General features: G+C 39.7%; 1 protein-coding gene across 1 annotated transcript in view; it reads left to right on the forward strand.

The window, feature by feature from the left end:
- The first annotated feature begins 8,827 nt into the window (after positions 1-8,827).
- LOC124644245 (unextended protein-like) overlaps positions 8,828-26,103 on the forward strand; it is a 58,698-nt gene continuing 41,422 nt past the window's right edge. Inside the window, exon 1 of the mRNA XM_047183499.1 lies at positions 8,828-9,269. Within this exon, the coding sequence (XP_047039455.1) occupies positions 8,896-9,269 (374 nt within the window). The 5' untranslated portion in view covers positions 8,828-8,895. The remainder of the gene's footprint in view (positions 9,270-26,103) is intronic.

Genomic DNA, 26,103 nt, shown 5'->3' on the forward strand with positions numbered 1-26,103 from the left:
AGAAACATGAACCCCCGCGCGTAGGTGCGGGGCGAGACGCAAGGTATGGCACACTGAATCCCGCAGTGCCGCGCGTGATTTTGAATGGGCGTGACGTGTATATTTGAAAATGGAAGCCGCCGTGCGTAAATCTACTAAACGCACCTACGCGCGTGAGTGCCCAAAAAACCCGCACGATGATGCAGATCTGCACTCCCGCAGGAACGCGCGTAGGTGCGTCGACACGCAAGATGCAGCGTGATGCGGGGCAGTGTGAAGATCACCGTAGCCGACCCCATCATAGTTGCGAAAAGGCCAGGCAGATGATGAGACCGCGCGCGCACAAAACTTGTGTAAAACGTACCAACGCCATCTACCTATCCTGTGAGGCACTAGGTAAGTTCTTCGCTTGCCTTTATGCTTTAGGCGGGAATTTAAAACCCGAAGGCCCCTTGCCAGTGCCCCTTGCATACAAATCTCTCCTCTGACGACTATCGAACCAACAAGTTTGAATGTAAATGCACAATATTGACCATAATGGAAGTTTCAATAAATATTTACAAAAATTTGCAACGGGAATCGGATTGTATCAAAATAATCAAGTATTCATGTATGTGGAAAAATAAAATAAGATCGTAGGTATATGAAATAAAAAATAGTAAATTCTAGTAGTAGAAGAGAAAGTCAAGAGAAGTTCATTGTGGAATAATGACTCAGTACAAAAAGGGTTTTCCCGGATTTCTGACAGAGTGCGCTGGTTTCCCCCCAAGGAAATAAATGTAATCTATAAATATTTATTAAGTGCATGCCTCATCATCATCATCAGCCTATCGCAGTCCACTGCTGGACATAGGCCTCTCCAAGTGCACGCCACTGAGATCGATTTTCGGCTTCTCGCATCCAGCTCCTGCCAGCCGTCTTGCGCAAGTCATCACTCCACCGTGCCTGAGGACGTCCTACACTACGTTTGCCGAGGCGCGGTCTCCACTCTAGAACTCGTTTACCCCAACGGTTATCGGTTCTTCGGCTAATATGGCCAGCCCACTGCCACTTCAGCTTGCTGATTCGATAGGCTATGTCGATGACCTTGGTTCTCTGACGGATTACCTCATTTCTGATGCGATCCCTCAGAGAAACGCCGAGCATAGCCCTTTCCATAGCCCGCTGAGCGACTTTAAACTTGTGGACCAGCCGTACCGTCAGTGTCCACGTTTCGGCTCCGTAAGTCATGACAGGTAGGACGCACTGATTAAAGACTTTTGTCTTTAGGCACTGTGGGATCGACGATGTTAGGACTCGACGTAGCTTCCCAAATGCAGCCCAACCCAACTGAATTCTCCTATTCACCTCGTCCTCAAAGTTGTTTCTACCTAACTGCAATGTCTGCCCGAGGTATACATATTTCCGAACAACTTCGAGAACGGCGCCGTGTATCGCAATCGGTTCCGGTAGAACATGTTCATTGAACATGACCTTGGTTTTGTCCAAGTTCATCCGTAGGCCGATGCGTAGAGAAGATTCAGCCAGGTCGTTCAGCATCTGTTGTAGGTCCTGCAGCGTTTCCGCCATGATGACGATATCGTCAGCAAATCGCAAGTGAGAGATGTGTTCGCCATTGATGTTGATGCCGCGTCCTTTCCAGTTCAGCGTTTTGAACATATCCTCCATTGCATTAGTGAACAGTTTCGGGGAAATAACATCCCCTTGTCTCACTCCTCGATGCAACGGTATGGGCCTTGTTTGCTGATTCTGTACTTGGACGGACATTGTAGCGGCTTCGTAGAGACATCTCATCACTTGGATGTATCGCCAATCTACTTGACAACGCTGCAGGGACTCCAGAACAGACCAGATTTCAACCGAGTCAAAGGCCTTCTCATAGTCCACAAATGCTAGACACAGGGGCTGATTATACTCTTCGGTCTTCTGTATAATCTGCCGCACTGTGTGGATGTGGTCTATAGTGCCGTATCCGCTCCGAAACCCAGCCTGCTCCGGTGGTTGGAATTCGTCGAGTCTTCGCGCAAGTCGGTTCGTGATCACTCTTGAGAACAGCTTATATACGTGGCTTAGGAGGGAAATGGGTCGATAGTTCTTCAACTGGGTTTTGTCTCCCTTTTTGAAGAACAGGACGACAACACTCCTACTCCACGCCTCTGGAGTTCTCCCTTCAAACAGGACGGCATTAAAAAGCTTCTGGAGCTCCCCCAGTACGGGCTTACCTCCTGCTTTTAAAAGCTCTGTTGTAATGCCATCCTCGCCAGGGGCTTTTCCATTTTTGAGCTGTCTCAGAGCGATCTCGATTTCGCCACTGCTGACTTCTGGCAGGTCTTCGGTGAAATGGCGTGTTAATGTGGCTCTAGAATCCTCATTTCCGGGATCAGGTCGAGATGCATGCGATGCGTATAACCGGCCATAGAAATTTTCCACTTCCGAAAGGACTGCCGGCACCGAAGAAACGACTTCTCCACTTGTTGTGGTCAGCTTCGTCAAGTGGCTTCTTCCAAGAGATTGTACGAACACCTTTGACCCCCGATTCAGCTCAATTGCTCTTTCAATGTCAAGAGTATTGGAGCACCGGAGGTCGCGTCGTACGTGCTTGTTGATCTCTTGGTTTAGAGCCCGCTTAGCTGACGAAGTGACAGGCGGGTTTTCACGTCGTTTCTTCATAAGCCCTAATGTCTCTTCCGAAAGCTTCGATTTCTTGCCCTTACGCTGCATGTTACAGAATCTCGAACCTTCCTCCCTGAGGATCCGAACCACATATTCGTGGTTCTGGTTAACGTCTGTTGTGGTTTCCACGGCGGCAAATCGGTTCTCCAGATTTGACTGGAACGTTTCGGATCCTGTCATGGTTTGGAGCAGTGTTGGTCGGAGCCTGGCCTTCATCAGACGGAAACGTTCGGCCTTGAAGTTGATATTCAGAGAGCCTCGGACAAGTCGGTGATCGCTACCGGTATTAAACCTATTGATCACGGAGACGTCTCTGAATATGTGCTTCTTGTTCGTCATGATGAAGTCAATCTCATTTTTAGTCATAGTGTCGGGGCTTTGCCACGTCCACTTCCTTTGGGGCTGCTTTTTGAAAAAGGAGTTCATCAAAAAGAGCCCCTCGCGTTCAAGGAAGTTGACGAGCATTTGCCCCCTATGATTCCTGCTTCCAAATCCATGGGATCCTACTGCCGATTCGCCGCAAATCTGTACTCCCACTTTAGCGTTAAAGTCCCCCATGACAACGGTGTAATGGGTCTTTGTAGTGAAGTGGAGGGCCCTTGATATATCATCAAACATATCCTCCACTTCATCGTCTGAATGTGTCGAGGTCGGTGCGTACACTTGCACTACCTTGAGGCTATACCTGTCGGTGAGCTTTATGATAAGGTACGCTACCCTGTTCGACACACTAGACACCTCCACAACGTTATCAGCTAGGGACTTATTAACCAGAAACCCAACGCCACCTTGGGATTGTCGGTCTCCCTCTCGGAAGTACATTAGGTGACCTGATTCGAGGGTTATGGTGTCCTCCCCCTCTCTTCGAACTTCACATAACCCTAATATGTGCCACCTAATCTTCCCAAGTTCCACCTCGAGTTGCGCCAGATGCGAGTCAAGCCGTAGCGTGCGGCCGTTGTACGTCGCAAGAGTCAGTTGTGTTTGGTGGCCTCCCGTAACCCGGAGATTCTTCGCACCCTCTGTCCCACCGTAACCACGGTCGCCACCGTGACCGGGAATAGCGGGACTGCCGGGAACTAGGGGCCGTGGCTTTTTTGTTCTGCACATTAGAGGAATATAGCCTACTGCTATCACGCTGGCCAGACGGGTTGATAGAGGGTTTTTTTCCGAGTTTTCCTTCTCTCGCACTGGTGTTCGGTGCAATTTTCTCCAGGGGTAGCGACATGTGTATTCTTAAGCCGTCGCTACACGGCTAAAGTGCATGCCTATAAGTATATAAATACGTATAAGGTTAGTGCTTTACCCGATTAACTTTTTAATATAACATATAACATTATTTCGACTTAGCAATGCATATTTATAACAAGTGAAAAAAAAACATTGTATTTAAATCTCCCGCCTTCAGAATAGTTCGCATGTACCTGCATATTTTATTCGTCCGCAAAGTCCGAGTTTCTCTAAAGCCGCTTATCATTTACGTAAAAAGGAATCAAAAGTTTGTCAGCATGATCTTTATCACGTATTGATACGGTGATATTTTCATATAGATTTTATCTAAATCACGAAACACAACAAAATAAACAATGTAGTTGGTCCACTTTTTTAAATTTAAAGTGATGTACCTATATCGATTTATTTTTTCAATTCATTCGGTCTTTCATTCACCCACCCCATTATTGCATTTTGCAAATCCTTGTATGGTGACTTCGACTGTGATTTCAGAATGTTTTAACTTTGACTAATATTATATGTATGTGCCATAATGTGAAAACGATTTTTACATGTGTGTTAACTATGTGTCGAAAACAACTGTATCGATTAAGATGAAATGCTTAAAATCAGGTTTGAAAAATTTATTTGGAGTGAAACTGTAAATGCTGTCTGTTGCCTTTTAATTGCTGTGTGTTTTACGGTAAAACGGCTGAAACTAACATATAGCCGTGTAAATACATGGCATTCATAGTGTCAGGATGCGAGTATATTGGCTAGACCTAAAAAGCAGTATTTCATTTTGGCTTGTGTTTAAACACCACCCAAAAAAGTACCTATTTTACAACCAAAAAAATTCTAAACGGTTACCAAAATGGATAAATGGTCACCAAATAACGTTTCCAAAAATATTATTAGATAAAACCATTTTTTCATATTATTGACTACTAAAAAAATATATGGACGCCTTTAAAATACACTTTAGACCAAATATTATATATTGTCACTACTTAGATGTTACCAATTATGTAATACCATGACTCCTAATTTGGTCATTTTTGTTAGACTAAAAAAGCTAACGATCGCTAGAATATTTCCCAAATACCAATTAATATACTAGGGTTCCCAAACGTACGTCGCTTATTTATTGTTATATGAATTTGTGTGTAACTCAGTGCGTTTAAAATGTAAGCACGCAACATGCAGCAAGCATGGCTTCTGTCACGGCTCCGGCGCTGCAGGGCTCCGGCGGTCCCATGCGAGCTTATCGTCGCAGATGGTTTTCACGCTCACCACCGCAGCTTCGGCTTGCTGGCCGGCTCCGCCGGCCAGCCTCAGCCGCAGTGGCGAGCCTTAAAACTACCTGCGCCTCAGCTCGCAGGCCGCCTCGCCCCTCCGCGCCTACGCGGTTTTGAATTGCACTCTAGGGGTAGGGCAGACAAGACTACGTGGAGTCGGTTTTGCAGCGATTCGTTTTCGTCACTAACTTTGATTTTTGGTGGTAATATTAATCTTTTAGTTGGATAGAATTTGGTGACCATTAATCCATTTTGGGAACCAAAAATAATATGAGTGCGAGATTTGCGATTTTTCTGATGTTATTTTATTTTTTTTGGATCATAATATTATATACTTTAGTGCCCTTTTAATAAAGTCAATTTATTTTTTTTGGAGTTGTTTATTTTATTTGGTGCCTCTGCTTAGAGTCTTAAAAATATTTTTGGTGACCGCCTAAATTATACCCTTTCATTTTCATATACATACGGGGATTTGTTATCGCACCGTTTACTCTGTGGGTTTTAACTTTAGGCAGTTTTATGCTAGTCTGTCGGTATTTTAAGGAAAATCTTGATAGAGATAAGCATATTTTTAACGTAGGTAACTGGCGACCACTTGCGTCAACACCGGGTGTTGTATGCCCTTATCTCAGATAGTGAGCACGAATCTTCAATCAGATATGTTTTAACGGGTTTATCGAAAACGTGTCAATATTGGTTGCAAAGGAAATGCCCGAAAAGGGTAGTTAGCAGTAAGTCTGACCTCCGGTTGCCCGGGTAAGTGGGTTCAGGAGGTTAGATTGGGAGCCGACCCCAACCTAGTTGGAAAAAGGACATAATATGATGCAGATGATGACAGAACATGAAATTAGTCAATAAGCCTCATGATCTGGCTAAAAGTACTTTAACACTTGCTTATTTTTCGGGTAGCAAAAATCTAAAATTCTGTCGCAGTGCTAGCGAACCAGTAGTTGTCAATTGTTTCCCAGTATACGCGGTATAAAACCCGTATAATAATACGCGCGTGGTCATGCGGCAAAACTTGATGAGGCTTATGACGATGAAGTTGAAATATCGCATGAATTAACTAGCGACATACTTCTCACACATGCGTAAAGTATTCAGAATCTTATCAACTTAGATTAGGTAAGTCCTAGCGTCCTGATTTATTGTAAGATAGTGCTCAATCATTATTATTTTGATAAGCCTTCTTTTATCTTGTGAAACGGCAGTTTAGTGTGTAATAAACGTATTTAATTGATATTTTAACTTTAATTATAGAGTGTTCGAATGCTGATAGCCATAGAGGTGTCAGCCAGCTGAAAGACGTCCGCTGATGGACGGTGGTACTTACGCTATTTTTCGCGATTTTCAGATCCCCGCATACACTGCTTCCCAGAGACCGTGGCCAAATTGTCCGCAGTTTATTAGAAGAATAAATTTTAATAATGATTAATTATCTGGCAAGTGGCAGCCCACTTCTCCGGTCCTTTTGGAAATCAATGAGGGAGGTCTATATTCAGCAGTAGAAAACCTACTACTGAAACTATGTTTGGATTAAAGTTCGGTCTAACACTAGCTGAAATCAGCTGTACACCATCTTGGCTCTGTTACTGAATAAAGTAAGAAGCGTCGGTAAAAATACATCCCGAACCGATTGCAGTCTGATATATGCCATGCGAAGCGCATCAATCTTTTTCTTGACTAAAAAAAACTCCAATTTGAACCGTGGAACTACGTCATTAGTTAATCTAAAGCTTTTAAAACTATTTGGCAGAGTTCCGACTGGACTTTGCAATTTAAAAAAACGGCTTATAGAGAATACGAAAATATTAGTCTGTGTCATCCTTTCCTGTTTGTCTCGTCTAGCCAGAAAATAAACGTGGGAGTTAGTTGCCAACTTATTACCCAATCTTGGTTCACATTTTATAGACGCTGACATACCTAAAAAAAAATACCAGATAATTGATTCTTCTAATAAACTGCAGACAATTTGGCCACGATAGACTTAACGGACACGGTAGGCCAATGACTGTGTTTCGGATGGCACGTTAAACTGTAGGTACCGGCTGTCATTGAACATCCTTGGCAGTCGTTACGGGTAGTCAGAAGCCAGTAAGTCTGACACCAGTCTAACCAAGGGGTATCGGGTTGCCCGGGTACATACGAAAAGTGCTGGAGTGGAGACCACGGACTAGCAAGCGCAGCGTAGGACGTCCACCAACGAGGTGGACAGACGACCTTACAAAGGTCGCCGGAAGACGCTGGATGCAGGTCGCTTCCAACAGGTATCTGTGGAGATCAAAGGGGGAGGCCTATGTTCAGCAGTGGACGTCCTATGGCTGAGATGATGATGATGATGATGATGACATACCTCAATGACTAAAAACTAGAAAGTTTACCTTTTTAAGACCCTTTTGATGCCCGAACAAAAAAAGTTAAACTGATCATGAAAAGTATCAAATTATGAAAGTACATAACTTTTTATTCTATTTAATTATTTTTCGATATTAAATGAGAACGAATGGCTGGTACCTACAAATTTATGTGGTTATAAATAGGTAGTCGTGGTTTCACCCTGACCCCGTGGGAACTGCTGCCCATACCAGGGTAAAATATAGCCTTTACTCTAGAAGAGTGTGTGTAGCTTTCCAACAGTGAAAGAATTTTTAAAATCCGTTCAGCAGTTTCAGAGCCTTTATTTAGGCTACAAACAAACAAATCAAAGTTTCCTCTCCGTTATTGTATTAGTCAGTATATATAGCTATGTAGTTTTGACTTTTGAGCCAATAAATAATTCTATTTAGCATTCAGAATAAATAAATAAGGTTCTTGTCAGAAAGTAAAGAAAATATAACAAGACGTTTTTATTTCGGATTAGTCTTACCATGGGAACAGTTTTCATATCTACGAACTAATATATTCTGAATCAATTATTATCTTAGGGTAAACAGAAGTTGATAAGAATTGTTACATTCATTACAATGCTGTCTTCAATTTGCCTGTTAGATAATATTGTTAGCTATTTGTCTAATAGGATGTTTTATTTATGTTAATTTCATAGTGATGTGCACCGGCTTATTATATCGATTTTAAAAATACGTGTCGGGAATCGAGTAAGTTAATACGATTCGAAAAATGCAGACTAAAAATAGGACTGACACTGTAATAATGTTATGTATTTAGATATAATGTACCTAAATAAAAGTTTAATGTTCAAGTTCAATCAACTAATAAAGTAGTATTATGCGCTGAACAATTGACATAAAATAAATACCTTATTAAGTAGGAGTAGAAAAGGCATTTTTAAAGTAACTTATCTCTTCTATCTCAATAAGTAATTATTAAAAACAATTATATGCAAAAGATAGAGTAATAAAATACTAAACCAGTGTTAAACAACTTGACTGATTTATATTATTGGCTGTACTTTACCTACAACTACTTTAAGTGGGCTTCAACAATAGGTACTGCTAAATACCAGCGTTAATAATCTAAATAGGATAAGAACCATCTTCAACAATGATTGATAACACTCACTATCAAAACGATCTAATAAAAAAAACTTATACAACTAAGCCATATAGCCCACAAACATAGATAAAGTTTATCTGCCTTCTTATCGATGCGTCCTTCGCTCAGTCAATCGAGTTAGGTATATAAGCGATTGCAACAACGCGTCCCATCCCTACTCGACGCGCGAACGGCGCCGTGCGCTCCCGGTCAGTTCACTTCATTCATTCACGAAGCTGACATGGCTCTAGTGCGATTACGGACTAGTGAATTATTTTTATTATTATTTTTAATAATTAACACGTGCGCCGCGACCCCACCATGGATATTTTCAATAAAACAAAACACTAAAACGTGTGATGTTAACAAATGTGTGTTTAATGTTGATGTGAACGCGAATAATGTGGATGAATGGTCATTAACCACAGAGCCGGCGGATTCCGAACGCAAATGTGAATCGTTTTTTGTGAGTAAAGTATTTGAAAACGTCGTTGTGGATGTTCCAAATGATGGTAGAAAGGTGTATTTCTGTGTTAAAAGCGGTGGTTTGTGGCACCACCAAGGAGACGGTGTATATTTGGATGCCAATGACGTCATCCAGACAGACAGTGAACTGTGAGTACTACCCATTAATTTGTAAATTAAAATGTTTAATTGGATGGAATTGTGAAGTGGAACAACAATGTCAACAAATAAAAGTATTGGACACTTATTTCGGAATCTTATTAACTTTGAAAAAAGTTTGTTCCAATTTGAAACTTTTTAAAAGTTACGAGTTAGATCACAGACAAAACAGCTGTGGAGTTTTTTTTTTGATCGAAAAACAAAAGTAATGTCTCACTTCATTCATTCATTCAGATAATTTGGTAACTTTAGAAAACAGATATTTTTATGTACTTTTTGTTTACTTTTAAAGTTCAATAAGTTAATTTAAAACTTCCTAAATTCTGAGATGATGCTAGCAACGAAAAGTTTTCCTAAATTGAGTCTGGTAACATCAAATTCGCGCCGAAAAATGGCGGCAATTTAAAAATATTATTACGTAACACCGCGTTACCAAAATGTTGTAACTAGATTACTTTTTGGCTTTATCTAATCGGTATCTTTATTCCAATATACCTATCGATAGTAAAGACGAGTGGTCGAAAATATCGATTCAGATTCCGATAAGGTTATTTTGGAAAACGCGGGCGTAAACTCGAAATATGACAAGTTAAGCGACGGCCGTCGCGGACAAAAATAGGATGGGTAACTTGCCTTTTCTGCAAAATCGGGTTGGTTGAGTCATTATGAAAGTAGCAATTTCATAATATGGCGGGATTAGTCAAATGACAAAAAAATAAGCTTAGTCATACTTACTGAGATTTCGTAAATTCAAAAGTTTATTAAGTAGTAGTTTTACCTTATAAGACCAGATTCATACCCATAAGAATATTTTTTTTTTATATCTAGGCAGAAACAAGAGAAGTTATTGTTTGTAACGTAAATGAATTTTCGGCCTTGTTTGCAAGACGCGTCCCGAACGACCCGAACAATTATCCTTACGAGGCCTATCTGTATTCCAAGTTTCATAAAAAACCTGTTCAGCCTACAACTTACTACAAAAAAATCGACGATATGCGTGACCAAAACCCCATTAGAACTTCATAATTTAATTAGACAATTCAAAAACCTAATGTTTCTTTACCAATTAACACCTTGTACCATTGTTTTAAAAGCCTACTTACACTAGCATCCAAAAATTATGACTTAATGATGACGTAATCAAAAAAAACCCGCCAAGTGCGAGTTGAACTCGCGCACGAAAGTCAGTGTATGTATGTAAAACGGCAAAAAATCACGATTGTTGTACGGGAGCCCCCTAAAATATTTATTGTATTCTAGTTTTCAGTATTTTGTTGTTATAGCGGCAACAGAAATACTGAATACGGCTCATGAAATTCAGCCTGGTAACAGACAGGGAAATCTTGGTAAAGGGTGACGTTTTAGCCTTTCGGTACTTTCGGGTTTTACGGTTCTTTGAACCGCCAGGACCCACCAAAGCCCGATTCTCCTAAGTTAATAATGGTAAAATTGAATAGAAATCGAATCGCAATATGATCGCAATAGCAGTTTTGTTTTAACCATATCGGGCATTCTGCTACTAATATAAGACCAATCGTATTCCAACGACATTCGATTTAGGTTTGCGGTTGGTCTGCTATTTTGGTGATTTTGGTCTATACGGTAGTTTGCTCTACAATCATATTGCAATCGTAAATCATTTGCAGACAAAATGATTCATTATTGAATGACAGAAAAGGATAAAAACGTTTATTTCAAAGAAAAAATAGCGGAATGCCACATACGCTTCAATCGTAATTGAGTCTTGATTGGATCGCAGTCGAATGTTGCTTAAGTAAAATTAGGAGAATCGGGCCCCTGTTACTTAGCCACGAGAGTTTACCTTTATATTCGTAGGTACCTAGCTACTTTTAATATAGTAATAAGTTAATAACAGTCATAAAAGGAAAATTAATATTTTATCCTTATAAAAACCTACGTGTTTTATCATGCAACATGATATTTTTAGTTTCAGCCATGACACCAAATATGTTGATGAATTGTCACTTCGTATGCACACACAAAGGTTAATAACCCCTGTTGCTAATAAGTTTTAACAATAGATACTTTCTCATATTTTTTTGCTAGGCAGTTGATACCTTCGTGCAGTATTCCCAATATTTGTGGCTGTCATGTTTTGCAGGAGCTTGTGGCTAATTTATACCGGAAGGATCGATCGGGCAATGCTTTGCGCGGTTGGTCCGTTAGTGGTTGACCATCTTGTTATGATGAGTTCCTCCGTGTTTTGGAAGGCACGATAAATTGCCGGGTCCCGACTGGAACACCCTTGGCAGTCGTTACGGGTAGTCAAAAGCCAGAAAGTCTGATAAGCTGTCTTGCCAAAGGGTATCGGATTGCCCGAGTATCTGAACTACTATGTTAGAAGTAACTATATCTCTTCCTTCAAAGAATAGTGTGTGTTTCAAGCGCAAAGTACTAGCGATTCCTCTGGTATTGCAGGTGTCTTTGTACGGCGATAAATCGTTAGTTTGTAGCCTACGTTTCTCTTTTATCAATAAAATTAAATGATTAAAAGACAAATAAACAAATACACACCTGAGCTTAGAGATCTGAATCAGATCAGAGTACACAACAGCAGTCTATTCCGGTTTCTAATAAACAAGGAACGATTCGTTTTTGTTAGGGTTCCGTAGCCAAAATGGCAAAAACGGAACCCTTATAGTTTCGTCATGTCCGTCTGTCCGTCTGTCCGTCTGTCCGTCTGTCACAGCCGATTTACTCGGAAACTATAAGTACTACAGTGATGAAATTTGATGGGAATATGTGTTGTATGAACCGCTACAAAAATATGACACTAAATAGTAAAAAAAAGAATTGGGGGTGGGGCCCCCCCCATACATGTAACTGAGGGATGAAATTTTTTTTTTCGATGTACATACCCGTGTGGGGTATCAATGGAAAGGTCTTTTAAAATGATATAAAGTTTTCTAAAAAACATTTTTCTTAAAGTGAACGGTTTTTGAGATATCAGCTCTCAAAGTCGTAAAAAGTATGTCCCCCCCCCTCTATTTTTATAACTACGGGGTATAAAATTCTAAAAAAAATAGAGGTGATGCATGCTAATTAACTCTTTCAACGATTTTTGGTTTGATCAAAGTATCTCTTATAGTTTTTGAGATAGGTTGATTTAACTGTAATTTACGGAACCCTTCGTGCACGAGTCCGACTCGCACTTGGCCGGTTTTTTTTACATAGGGATAGAATTTCGACATGAGGCCTGTCCCGTTATTTCGGGGGTCCGGATCCTTATTATGTAATATTTCTCCATTTTTCCTCTCAGCTTCTGTGTACAGGAAGTCTTAAACCTTAGGCCCAAGTACATCTACAACATAAACGTCCGTTTTTCTTAAAACAACTGTTAACTCTGCCAAAACGCGAAATTCATAGTAAACAGTAGTTCCAAGAAAGCTGACGGTTATGCCGTTGATAATCTTGGGGCTTCGTCAGCTCACAGCCGCTTTTGTGACGAATGACGTCATATAACGCTCGTCACTGGCGAATGGTAATCTATGACGTCATCAGACAGGTCTCATGACACAAGCTCGTAGACCGTGACACAGAAAGAGTTAGGTTTGTCACGTGACTGTCTAGATTCAGATATGGTTGGAGAAATCGATCTAAATTGTCTGAATTGACTGTTAACTTGTCTGTGTATAAAACATTGTTGAAGGGTTCTTCTAACCTACAGACAGGCATGTGTTGCTGGGGAGTTTGTTGCGCCACTTCTTTTTCCCAGCAAAAACACAAAGGAAGTGGTGAATGGTGGCCGTTTTGGGAGCTTTTTGACGCTAAAAAAGTTATATTTTTCATAGGCTACAGGTGGTATATTTTATTTAATCAAATGTGGACCCTATAAAGCACAGGAAGTTAGAGAGCTGTATAGTTACCGGCACGGATATTGAGCTCTCGGCGGAAGAGTGGGGATCGCTTTGCGCACTGTACACATAAGGCAATAAACCAATAAATCGCTTCTGCGCAGGTGAAGGTCACGGCTCAATATCCGTGCCGATAACTATACAGTAACTTGGTAGATGTAGAAATATCGATCATAATGACTGCTGAATAAACATAATTTCGGAGTATTGCTGATTCATAAGCCGCTAATTAATTTCGCGGAACTTATGGCGCTTAGCAATTTAGAATTTATAAAAATGCAATATACTTAATTTCAAATACACTTTGGACTTTGAAAATACTTCGAAACCAACTCAAAGTGCACGACCTCGAACTTTGAGCTATAGTGTAAATAATAACAGATTCAAAACATGTACAGTATTTTCCTATTCAATCAGGTGATTAGGTTTTTTCACTACGTCAGAACTTCAGTTTTCCTCAAAAAACGTCGTTCCTAAATTGGCTCCTAACTTCACGATAGTCGAAATGATTAGTCAAATGCTGACGTCTGAGAGGCATTGTTATTTGATAAGAACTGTAGCTGCTTTTGAGGTACACAAATAACCCCTTACATACCTATTATACATTCGAGAGTACCTCGGCTTTCACGTCAAAATTATTGAACCGATGTGAATGAAATTGAGTACACATATAGTTTAGCTAGAGGACGTAGGCTACTTTATCCGGGTGTGGGAAGTAGTTCCCTAGGGACGCAGGTGGAACTGCGCGAAACACCTAGTACTCTATAATACTGGCGACCTGGATACAAAAATGTATAAAGAATTAAAGCCAACACAAATGGGTATTGTTGCCTAGCCAATAGAAAAATGAATGCTAAAATAGCACTCCAGCCAAATGTAATAAAAAAGACATAAAACCATCGGTCATCTGTGAACGGTAGACATCGTAAAATATAATTGGGCGACAGTCCTATGTAGTCTAGTAGTTTATATAACTAATCTATATTTATAAAAGAAAGTCGTAGGTACAGTCAACTTCAGGTCAGTGGTAACAGTTTTATAGGAAAATCGTACTTATTACTATTGAGTTAAGGTGCATTACAGTTACCACTGATGTGCAGTCTACCGTACACATTTTATGGCGTTTAAGCTGAAAGTCGTGGTGGCCTAGTGGGAAAGTCGTGGTGGCCTAGTGGGTAAAGGACCAACCTCTCAAGTACGAGGGCGTGGATTCGATCCCAGGTCAGGCAAGTACCAATGCAACTTTTCTAAGTTTGTATGTATAGATAGTTCAACACAGTTGTGCGCGCGGCCTTATGTGTGCGTAAGCTTGTAATATACAACTTTCATTCGTGTGACAGTGACGCGGCAGTCAGGTACAATCGTTTACGAAAATGTCTAGTTCTTCACGGAGAAAATCTTTAAGGAGTCAGGTAAATTGGCGTTTCAAAAATTTTTATTTTATTTACAACATTCAAAGCTTTTCAACATTCAAACTGTAAAATTTTATAAAATAAAATTTTACATTTTATAAAATAAAATTTTATAAAATAAAATTTTACAGTTTTTCATTATTTTCTCATACGTCTTTTCAAATTGACATTGACAGTATCTAAGAAATAAATGAGGTGAAATATCTAGGATGAATTAAATACTTTTTACATATTTTCTAGCTCGGGGTACGCGGACAATAAATAAAAGTGTGGACTAAGAATGTAAAAAGACGTATAATCAAGTATAATAACACCACACTACACTATTCCTCCCCCTAAAAAATGTTTACAAAAATTCTAATATTATATATTTAAAATTACGACAAAATATAGGAACCACAGTAGTATTCTTAACTACACTCACAATCTTAATCCTTACATCTAAGTATACATACAAACATTTTAAGGCCACACAATAGGTACAATACGCAAAATAAAAAGTATAAATTCACAAAAATTACACTACCCTGCCATGACACTCATTACACAACCAAACCTGGGTAGGTCTTAGAGCTTGAGGCTCTATATGTATCCCGCGGAAGCGCCCACAGGTGCGGCAGAGGGCTGCTGCTGCACCGTCTGCACTCGTAAAACAGGAGCCGGTCGGAGGAGCCGGTCGTAAAACAGGAGGTTGGATATCCAACAGGGCACACTTCTACAATGATTCTATATATGAAAAAAAAGTTAACGTTTACGTATTATTGTTTTAGACTCGAGAAACCATTGCTAAGGTATACGAATTTCTGAAAAAAGATGCGAGAGATATATTAGAACTAGTAAGTGATTCAGTATGCAGTGCAAGTCCAATTTTAATATCGAAATTAAGTGAACATTTAAATAGCGTACGGAAAAGAACAGCAATGGCAGTGGGGGTATCGGAGAGAACAATTACTAATATATTGGCTGAAGGAAAAGAATCTGACTCTAAGTTTAAATCTCCGCATAAAGATCGTAAAAAACGTTTAAAGAAGTTAGAATTAGACAACTTTAACGTTGATGTTATACGTTCCACTATTCAAAATTACCATTTGAAACATCGCGAGTTACCTACCTTGCTAAAGTTGAAAAGAATATTTCAAGATAAACTTAACTATGATGGAAGTATTTCGACTCTGCGGACAGCTTTGTTAAAGTTGGGATACAAATGGCGAAAAACTGTGGATAACAGACGTGTTATTATGGAGCGGCATGACATCCAAAAACTACGATGGTCCTACTTAAAAAAATTACTCAAATACCGTGAAGAAAATCGGTGTATCGTATATACAGATGAGAGCTATATCTTAACCAATCATGTGCAAAACAAAGGATGGGGTTACAAAGATGGACCACCTTTAAAGAGAAACCTGTACAAAGGACAGAGAATTATCATTGTGTATGCTGGTTCAGAACGCGGTTTCGTACCTAACGCACTATTGACATACAAAGCAAATAATGTTAATGGTGATTACCACTCTAACATGAACGCTGAAAACTACGAAAAGTGGCTAAAAGAACGTCTAGTACCGAATCTTCCACCTAACTCTGTGGTTGTGCTTGATAATGCCTCATACCATAATGTTCAAAATGACAGAGCCCCAAATTCTAATTCTAAAAAAATAGAAATGCAGAGATGGCTGACAGAAAAAAATATAGCTTTTGAGCAAGATATGAAAAAAATTGAACTGTATGATTTGATAAAAAAAAAATAAAGAAAAATATATCTCTTACAAGATTGACGAAATACTTCAGCCATATGGCATAAAAGTTCTTCGATTGCCACCATATCATCCTGAATTAAACCCCATAATGTCGACCAGAATGTGACGGAAATAATGAAACTCATAAATGAACGTTTAAGTCAAATTGATGATGGGGTGTGGTCTAATACTTGTCGACATGTACAGAAGAAAGAAGAAGAATACTTAGACATTTTGACATGCAGTCAGAATTCATTATTAACCTTGGTGAGAGTAGCGAATCCGAAAATTCATCATTTGATTTTTCAAGTAGCGATTCAGAATAATGCGAACCGACCAGCTTTGTTAAAGTTGGGATACAATTCTTCTTCTTTCTTCTGTTCTTTCTTTTGAATCGCTACTTGAAAAATGAAATGATGAATTTTCGGATTCGCTATTTATAATATACATATATTATTACATAATACCTGTTTTTCTTTAAACACCCGTATACAACCCCTAAATAACTGTATTTGTACCCGACTGTACTACTCTTGTCACGCACACAAAGTCACTGTATATGTACAAGGTGTACCCACACATAAGGCCGCGCGCAAAACTGAGTTGAACTATCTATACTTTCTAAGAATATCTTAGACACCACTGACTGTGTTTCGGATGGCACCTTAAACTGTAGGTCCCGGCTGTCATTGAACATCCTTGGCAGTCGTTACGGGTAGTCAGAAGCCAGTAAGTCTGACACCAGTCTAACCAAGGGGTATCGGGTTGCCCGGGTAACTGGGTTGAGGAGGTCAGATAGGCAGTCGCTTCTTGTAAAGCACTGGTACTCAGCTGAATCCGGTTAGACTGGAAGCCGACCCCAACATGATTGGGAAAAAGGCTCGGAGGATGATGAAGCTGAAAATTAGAGGGAAGACAGCTTAGACCTGGGAAAAGGACAAAGGATTTTGTCACCATCCGGTTACGGGAAACAGTCATATCGGGACGCGGGTGAAACAGCGGGCGGAACCTAGTATGAATTAAATATGCTGATTTCAATAAACATCATCATGTGTATGGTGTTTCTTCATCGGTGAAATCGTATGATTCCACCAAAATTCGCGAGAGTCCACGTGCGGACATTTTAGAAATGTTCTCACGATTTTTTTTCTGTTTCCTATAGTTACCGGCACGAATCTTGAGCTCTGACCTACATCTGCGCAGAAGTGATTTGTTAGCAAAGAACCAATCCCGAGTGACGGCTATGACGCGATGCACTGCGGGCCAATCACCGCTTTAGCCCGGCCACGCGCCTCACTTCATACTACAAAAGGGACCCAATAAATTACTTCTGCGCAGGTGAAGGTCAGAGCTCAAGATTCGTGCCGGTAACTATACAGCAAGTAGACCAGAAGAAATAGACATTTATGTAGGTCATGGTGCCATATACCGGTGGAATTTCGTTCTAGAGGTTATCTTTTAGGAGCTTTGCTAAGTTCCTGGTAATACCTTAAAGACTGGTCTTCTTATCGAGTGAGCTACAGGTTTAATCTACTAACTACTGATTTCGGCATGGACGTGAACGGATGTTGCATGGAAGTGGAAGAGCACGACCAAAGAAAAGACGGATAGATTGTGTGAAAGTCGATATGGCTGGAAAGAATGTTACTTGTGAGATGACGGTAAATACAAGGGTATGGAAGGACAAAACATGCTGCGCCGACCTAAAAGAAAACTATGGAAGGAGGAAAAACGCTACGCCGACCGCAGCTAAAATTGGGATAAGGGCAGGAGGATGGTGATTTGAAAAATTATTTCACTGGTAGAAAGCTACTAGATTAGACTACATTCTATCCCCATACGGACAGAGGTTTCCACGAGACGCCGGTGAAAACGACTATTATTTAATACGTCGATGATTTAATAAGTTTCCCTTTCGTTCAGCCGAAGCTAAAGAACTTATAACCCGAGTGTTTCACCTAATATTAACCTTGGGTGTATTTTGGCGATCGTCTGGCATCCCGTCTGATCTATTGCCAAGCTATATGATGTACGTATTATAGTATATATATATTTTATATATATTTATGTATGTCTATAAGATTACGGTGTAGACTGAACTATCGTTCAAGATGACTGTAACGTGCCTTTTTGGGTGTTTAATTAAGTAACTTAGCGTAAAAATATATATCTAAATAATTGACTGGCTAAGTGTGAGTCAGACGGGTGAAGGGCTCTGCATTATCTAAGAAACGGCAAAAACCATCATCATCATATTTGTTGTTTGGGAGCCACCTAAAATATTTATTTTATTTTAGTTTTTGCTGTTACATCAGCAACAGAATAACATACTCTCTGACGACGAGACGAGCTGGTGGCAGGAACAACATCCTAATAGGGTTCCATTTTACCCTTTTAGTAGGTACGGAACTCAAAAATTCCTAATATGGTCACAGGAAAGCACTTTGACATTGCTGCTAACTATCGGATAATATCGTATAACGTAAACACGTGGTGTCGTGGAATTTGGTACAATTAGTGTCAGATGACAATGGCATGATATGTGTACGATCTATCCAGCTCATTGTCAATGTTTTCAGATAGAAGGTGTCAGTCTGTCTGTCTGTATCTCTGTTATACCAGCTTACGCCTTACGGTGTTTGTTTCAAAGTATTTTTGGTCGGCTTCCAGTCTAACAAGATGCAGCAGAGTACCAGTGTTCCTCATGGAGCGACTGCCTATCTCATCTCCTCAATCCTATTATCTAGGCAAGCCTTAATCCCCCCAGGTAAAAATGGTCCTTACTAAAATGGTACTGGCTTCTGGCTAAAAGATATTCAAATGATAGCCGAGACCCACCAATTTAACGTGCCTTCTGAAACACTCGATCAAATCCTCTCATCATGGTAAGATGGTCAACCATCAAAAAACTCACTCGCGTTGTTTAACATTATGATCGATCGACAGCGGCTGTCACTTAACTACAAGCTCCTTCCAACATTAAAGTATAGTTCCTAAATACAAATATCACTGTTTAACATTACAAATTGGGCCCTGTAGTATATTTTGTACTGTGGTTAATACCATCAGAAAAGCTAATTATACAAATTCAAACTCGAGCCACGGTCCAGTGCGCTCGTTGCGTAACTAGGTACCTCGCTGTGGTAGCAAGTTCATTACCCTAACTAAGCCTACGCGCACACAACAAATTTTTAGTCAGCCGATAGTTTGTTTGTGCTCATAAATCAGTATGAAGATGAATGGTAGGACGCACATTGCAAAGAACAGGTATTTAGCCAGTATCAGGTCGACTGAAAACTTTGACTAGAATCAAGACATTCTTTAAAAAAAATTGCCTACCATCGGCTCAAATGTCGGCCAGCTGTTTGGTCTGCAATGTGCGCGTACTCTAAAAGTGTATGCAAGTTCTGGATGGAGGAATTTTGGTTCGGCTATATTTTTGAGTGGATTGTGAATCTATACTTGTAAACTATTGCAACTGTTGGTCAGATTTGAAAATTTCTTTCAGTGCTAGATCGAGAAAGGCTATGGGATACTTTTTATCTCACCGCGCGAAGTAGCTACCACATGTCGCGGGTGCAACCGCTAATGAAATTAATTGTCTGAACTAAGAGAAAAGAAGGTTCATGCATATTGTTTTGTGCACTATTTTCGTTTATTTATGTACATTGTACAGTCAACGTCAGGTCAGTGGTAACAGTTTTATAGGAAAATCGTACTTATTACTATTGAGTTAAGGTGTAGACAGTTACCACTCGTATGCCGTCTACCTTACCACTACTAGTGAGACAATATCTAAAAGACCATAATTCAACAATACAATTTGAAGTCAAAACCATAAAGCGAAATAACCTGTGGTATAGAACAGACACTTCAATTAAGTCAATATCACTTGTTGCTACACAAAAACGTACTTACATACAATGTGTATGGTCACGTAATACTTATACTATTACCTCTAATAGATCTAGCCGATGTAGGTATGTTCTCATAACTAGGGTCTAGTGATTGAGAGTAGTGTGGCCGAAACTATTACTCCGGGTTTGTGTTTGAAGCCGAAACTTAGATAGGCCGAGTTTTAGGCGTCGTCCTAATTGGCAGCGATCGCAAGATGGCGCGATGCGTTTTTCTTCTAAGACGTCGTCCTAATTGACAGCGATTGTACGATGACACGATGCGTTCTCGTCGTTCGATGAGTTCAAACATACAGATTTCATCAGAGTGTCCTATTTGAACCTCGCAAGTGAGATAGTGAGATCGTGAGATGAAAAACGCATCGCGCCATCGTGCGATCGCTGCCAATTAGGACGACGCCATAGGCACGTAGGTAGCGGACCGGAAACGGAGGTACAGGCTGCTTTAACGTGGTTTACCTCCGATTATTTTAAAAGTAATCATGAATCCAATAAAACTATAAAAAATGTACTTTATTTTAAAGGTAACTAAATCTTTATTATTTACATAAAGAAGAAAAAAAGTTGTTTGCAATTCTACCAAAAAAAACTTGTTTAGTTGGATACTGGCCTGATAGCTGATGTAATGTGTGCAGTATCATTCACCTACATACTAATTTTCGAGCACAATCAGATCAAACTATCGGCAGACTAAAAGTTTGCAGTGTGAAAGCAAAAACAAGTTGGATGGTCGAGGAAAACCATCCTTTTAGAGGACTAATCACGTGCTTCCTCACACATCTTATCACAATTTGTTTATCAATAATCTTGCACGTGCATCAATTGTTTTTACCTCCATGTTTTAAAGATAGTTATCACTAAATGACGTATGTATGAATCTAGTATGACGTGGGAGATGACCAAATAACTTCAGTATGGATCGTGTAAGGCAATAACTATGATATTCTGTTTTTTAATAAAGTTGCCACTAGTTGACGTAACGAATTTATGAAATTCATAGGTGGGTTTCTGTAACCTATCTATCCATAATTTGCGATTAAAGATTTAATTTTGACATTAGCTCCAGATAAATTATGTCATTCAATCTCTAATCGCAAATTTATAAAAATCAGCAGTAAATGACTTATCAATCCAGTATGACGTGGGAGATGACCAAGTCTCAGTATGGCACTCTCCATGTTTAGACTACTAATATTATTTGGTGACTTATGTCGACGAACTTAATAGCTATGCTGATTCTATTAAATAAAGTTGCCAATGGTCGACGAAATGAATTTATGAAGATCATCGTCCCCTGTACTAGTCTGCGCCACCAGTTTTGGTGTGTAGACAGTTAAAAGATGAGGTTAGATGTGATAACTGGGGTAAACAAATTATGAGTAGTACATACATTTATGTTGAAGGAAAAGTAAGGCTGTGCCCTGTGGTTAAAAGAATCAAGCTGAAAACCGGCCTAAGAATATTTTATTGATGATGAGAACTTACATAGCTTGGGATAGCGACAAAAAATGAGAAATGTATCTAGGAATTGGTGTGACAACTTTCAATAAAAGACAAATAAATAAAAGGCATTTTTCTTTGAATCTTAAAAAATCATTTTCATAATACTTCTTGGTTAGAGACCAATGATCAATGCTGATAACTAAACTGACTATGAGAAGCCAAAAACTCAATTTGAGAAGACAATTCAAGAATGAGTCAGACATCACATGACATCATTTTCAATGGCAATTACTCAATCGTTTTAATTCTTCATTCATTAGGACGACTGAAGGCCGAATGTAAGCCGAAACTGGCTAAAACTGTACGTAACTATTTGACGAGTATTTGTTCCCATTACTAATTGTATTAAAACAATGTAACATTAAGTGGTAAGGGGAATATACGTGAAGAAAACCGCGGAAAATGATTAGCTAAGGATAATCATCTGTCTAGCGTTTTCACGACTATGTTGGAGTCGGATTCCAGTATGACTGGATGCAGCTGAGTACCAGTATGCCATATGGTGCGACTGCCTATCTGAAGTCTACAACCCAGTTACCCGATATACTATAGTAAGACCGGCTGTCAGATATTTGCCTATCTGATGTCTATAACACAGTTACCCAATATACCGTAGTAAGACTGGCTGTCAGATATTGTGGCTTCTGACTACCAAAGACTTTCAAAAGGACCAACATAACCGTGCCTTCCGAAGCACTTTCACACTTATAGTTGCACCGAATTCTTTGTCCAGTTGAAAGCTGTCAATTTTCTAGGTAAAATAGCATGTTTTATACTGACAGACTGCACTAGAAAACGATCATATACTGCACCAAGCTTTACTTAACCACGAGTCTCAATCGATGGGTAGGTCTCTAATTAATATTGACTCACGTGACCGAACACTTCAATTTGTCAATTGGTCCAACGCTTAAAGTGGGGCCCCAAACATGCGTGTACGACAATGACCGAATGAAATTGAACGTATTGTAACAATGAATGAGACCGGCCTGGCGATTGTGATAGACAATTCATTTATGTAGTGGAAAAAATCTGATGAGGTTTTTAATGTAAAGAGAGAAAAAACAATAGAGATGTTATATCGACGTTAAAAAGCTTCGGTTGAGGAGGCCATATAGGCAGTTCCTCCTTGTAAAGCACTGGTACCTGGTACTGAGCTGCATACGATTAGACTGGAAGCCGACCCCAACATAGTTTGGAAAAGGTTCGGGAGATAATGAAAAGCTTCTGTGGAAGAATTTAAGTTATCAAGGAACGTTTGTTACTCTTAAAGCTGAGACTATTCGATTTTGCTGAGGAATAGAATTTGATTAGAAAGTTTATTAATAACAGAAAATCAAAATAAAATGCGGTGTCGGTGACCATTCCGTCCCTATTTGAACGTATTATCTAAGCTCATAATAATTGTGATTACCGTAATAATCGCGTATTAGTAGGCGTATCACCGCTATTTTACATTATCAGTAAGCGGATGAGAGCTTTACTCGTGTGCAATGTGAACATCTAGGATGTATATTTTACGTCATTATTAAAATCAACAGTAAAGTAGTTCCTCCGTGTTTCGGAAGGCACGTTAAGTTGGTAGATCCCGGTGGATCATAAGTTTCAGTTTCATAAAATGACTTATCCTGGTGAAAACTGTTACGATATCCTTCTTGAAGTTCCAGCTTATTTTCTTCAATAGCCATTAAATCTCTTTTCATTAAACAAAATACTGAAAATGCATTCAAACGACCTACATCTATGCCAACCAACATAAGAATATCGTGATAGCACAAAACCACATTTAATAAATCCCAACTAATTATAAACACGACTGCCAGATAAACAAAACCGATTAAAAAAAAACACTATGTTCTTCTCATTCAAATACCGACTTTATTGCTAACAAATAAAGCTCATTATTAATTATTGTGCTCACCACCACTCGCTTAACCCGTGTTAGCCAGAACGCATGCGAAAAGCCAGATCTAAATTTAAATGTTCAACAGTCAACGTTCTCATAACTCATAACGCGCCGAGCTTTTGAAGGGGACGGACGTGTGTAAACATTGTAAGAGTTTACAATTAAACAGGTTGGATGCTGTTGATTGATGGCTGCAGTGGTTCTGGGGTTTAAGGCGCATTTTATGCGTGGTAGTGTCTGGTTATTGTTCTAGAATGTTGACTTTAGTTTTTATTTCAAGGGGAAAGGCCAAGTTGAATATATATTTGTACAGTCGAGCGCTGATGTCCAATCTACTATTCCCGCTCGCTCGCGAACTTTTCGGGACTTATGTATTGTTGCTGTTAGTTTTCATTATCTTGAATCTACTACTTTGCCATATACATTTAATGGCGTCCACGGCCGTTTTCGGCCACGGCGGCTGCTGCTCTCACTTAAGGAGATCAGCCAGCTGCGCAGGACATATTATAGTGCACGAGCATTTGCGCAGACACAGGTGCACTCCCTATTCCTTCACTCACCCGATGGGATGGCAATCCGACACGACCGGAAAGAGATCAGGCGCAGGACCGACATTTACGTGCTCTCCGATGCACGGGTGAATTAATCACCAACTTCCAGACTACGGGCTGCTTTGTGAAAGTTTAAGAAAACCCACAAAGCGATTTCGGCCCGACCCGGGAATCGAACCCGAGACCACGCGCACAGCAGCCGCGCTTGCGACCACTAGACCAACGAGGCAGTCATATACATTTACTTAGGTACTGGAGACCAATTGATGGTTATTATGAAATGAGGAACTTAGAAAAGATACCTTTATTTTGCAAACATCTCAGAATTTGTTACGCTTATCGACATTTTAAAAGTCTTCTTCAATTCACTCGAAAATTCAATGTTATTTGTGTCAGACGCTATCCTTGTATGGCTAGAAGTTTACTTAGCTATTGACCGATTGAAACTTATATAAATAAACGGAAAGATATCTAGTGAATGAATACATAAAATGTCCATGGGCGTAGCCACACTGGGGCAAGCTGGGGCACTTGCCCCACCCTGGGCCCTAGCTCTGACCTATAAGGTGTCTGATTAAACAATGTTTTTTTTACTAACTCTAACTAACACATCAACAATCATACTATTCGTAAGTTATTGCACAAAAAAAATTGTCGACTTTGAAAAGAGCGCGATCAAAACAAAATGCACGCTCGATTATTCCCTAAAAGAATAGATGGTATGTGGCGTAGCGAGCCGAGCCGTCCATCCAATCCAAAAAATAATGCATTGAAAGAGATGGAACTGGTAGATGTGATCAAAATTTCGGAAATACAATTTTATCCTAGTGTAAAAACCGCGCTCGCTATTTTGCTTGCCCAGCCATGTACAATAGAACGATCGTTTAGCACAGTGGTTCTTAACCGGTGGTCCGCGGACCACTGGTGGTTCCTGGAAGCATTCCAAGTGGTCCATGAAGCTTAGCTGCGCGACGGTGCTATACGTTATCTAACTTTATTTTTATCGACTTACCTATGCGAGCGCGGGGGTTTTCGTATGGACGTATATCCCCCATTCATGAAAATGTATATTTGGGCGACATTCTACGTAGTTTTTGGTTTTGAGTCTTAAAAAATTTCGCGCTCGCTTCACTCGCGTATTCAGAAACTTTATTATTTTTGTATTTGTCAAGAAACAAAAAGTTAAGTACGTTTGGGCTAAATTTTACGTAATATTTGGTTTAAGTCCGATAAAAATTTCGCGCTCGCTTCGCTCGCGTATTCAGAAACTATATGCCCTTTTTTGTCAACATACAAAGAGTTAACTTCGTTTGGGCTAAATTTTACGTAATATTAGGTTTAAGTCCGATAAAAATTTCGCGCTCGCTTCGCTCGCGCATTTGGAAACTACATAGGCAAGTTTTTCATTCTTTGCATTTGCTTATCTAAACAACTGCCGACATGCGTTTAGGTTTGAGTAGTAGTACTGTACCAAAAATTCAGAAATTAGTAAAGAGAATGCAGTCACAAAAATCTCATTAAATTAAAATCTCTAACTTTTAATTTTTGCTAAATAACAAAGAAATGAGTGCTAATTATAAAGTATGCTTGTATTCTTTATCAAAGTACTCTCAATTTAGGTAAACCGATGAGGTGGTCTCCGGCAAGACAGACTTTTGGTAAAATGGACCCTCATGACTAAAAGGTTAAGAGCCACTGGTTTAGCACATTACGGAAGGTCAAAAAATGGTCGTGGCTTCGCTCAACCATGAACGAAAATCGTTTAAGCGGCCTGTGTATGCTAAGTGTGCACAGAACAAGGGTCTCACAATCGAAAAATATTTTTTTAGAAGAAGTGTTTAAGAGGACGAATTGGAATTTTTGGCGCCAAGGATGTCAATTTTTCTCAGTAAATACAAAACGGATCAAAATACAACTTGGTTACC

This window comes from Helicoverpa zea, chromosome 29 (assembly GCF_022581195.2).
Source record: "Helicoverpa zea isolate HzStark_Cry1AcR chromosome 29, ilHelZeax1.1, whole genome shotgun sequence".
Classification (NCBI taxonomy): domain Eukaryota; kingdom Metazoa; phylum Arthropoda; class Insecta; order Lepidoptera; family Noctuidae; genus Helicoverpa; species Helicoverpa zea.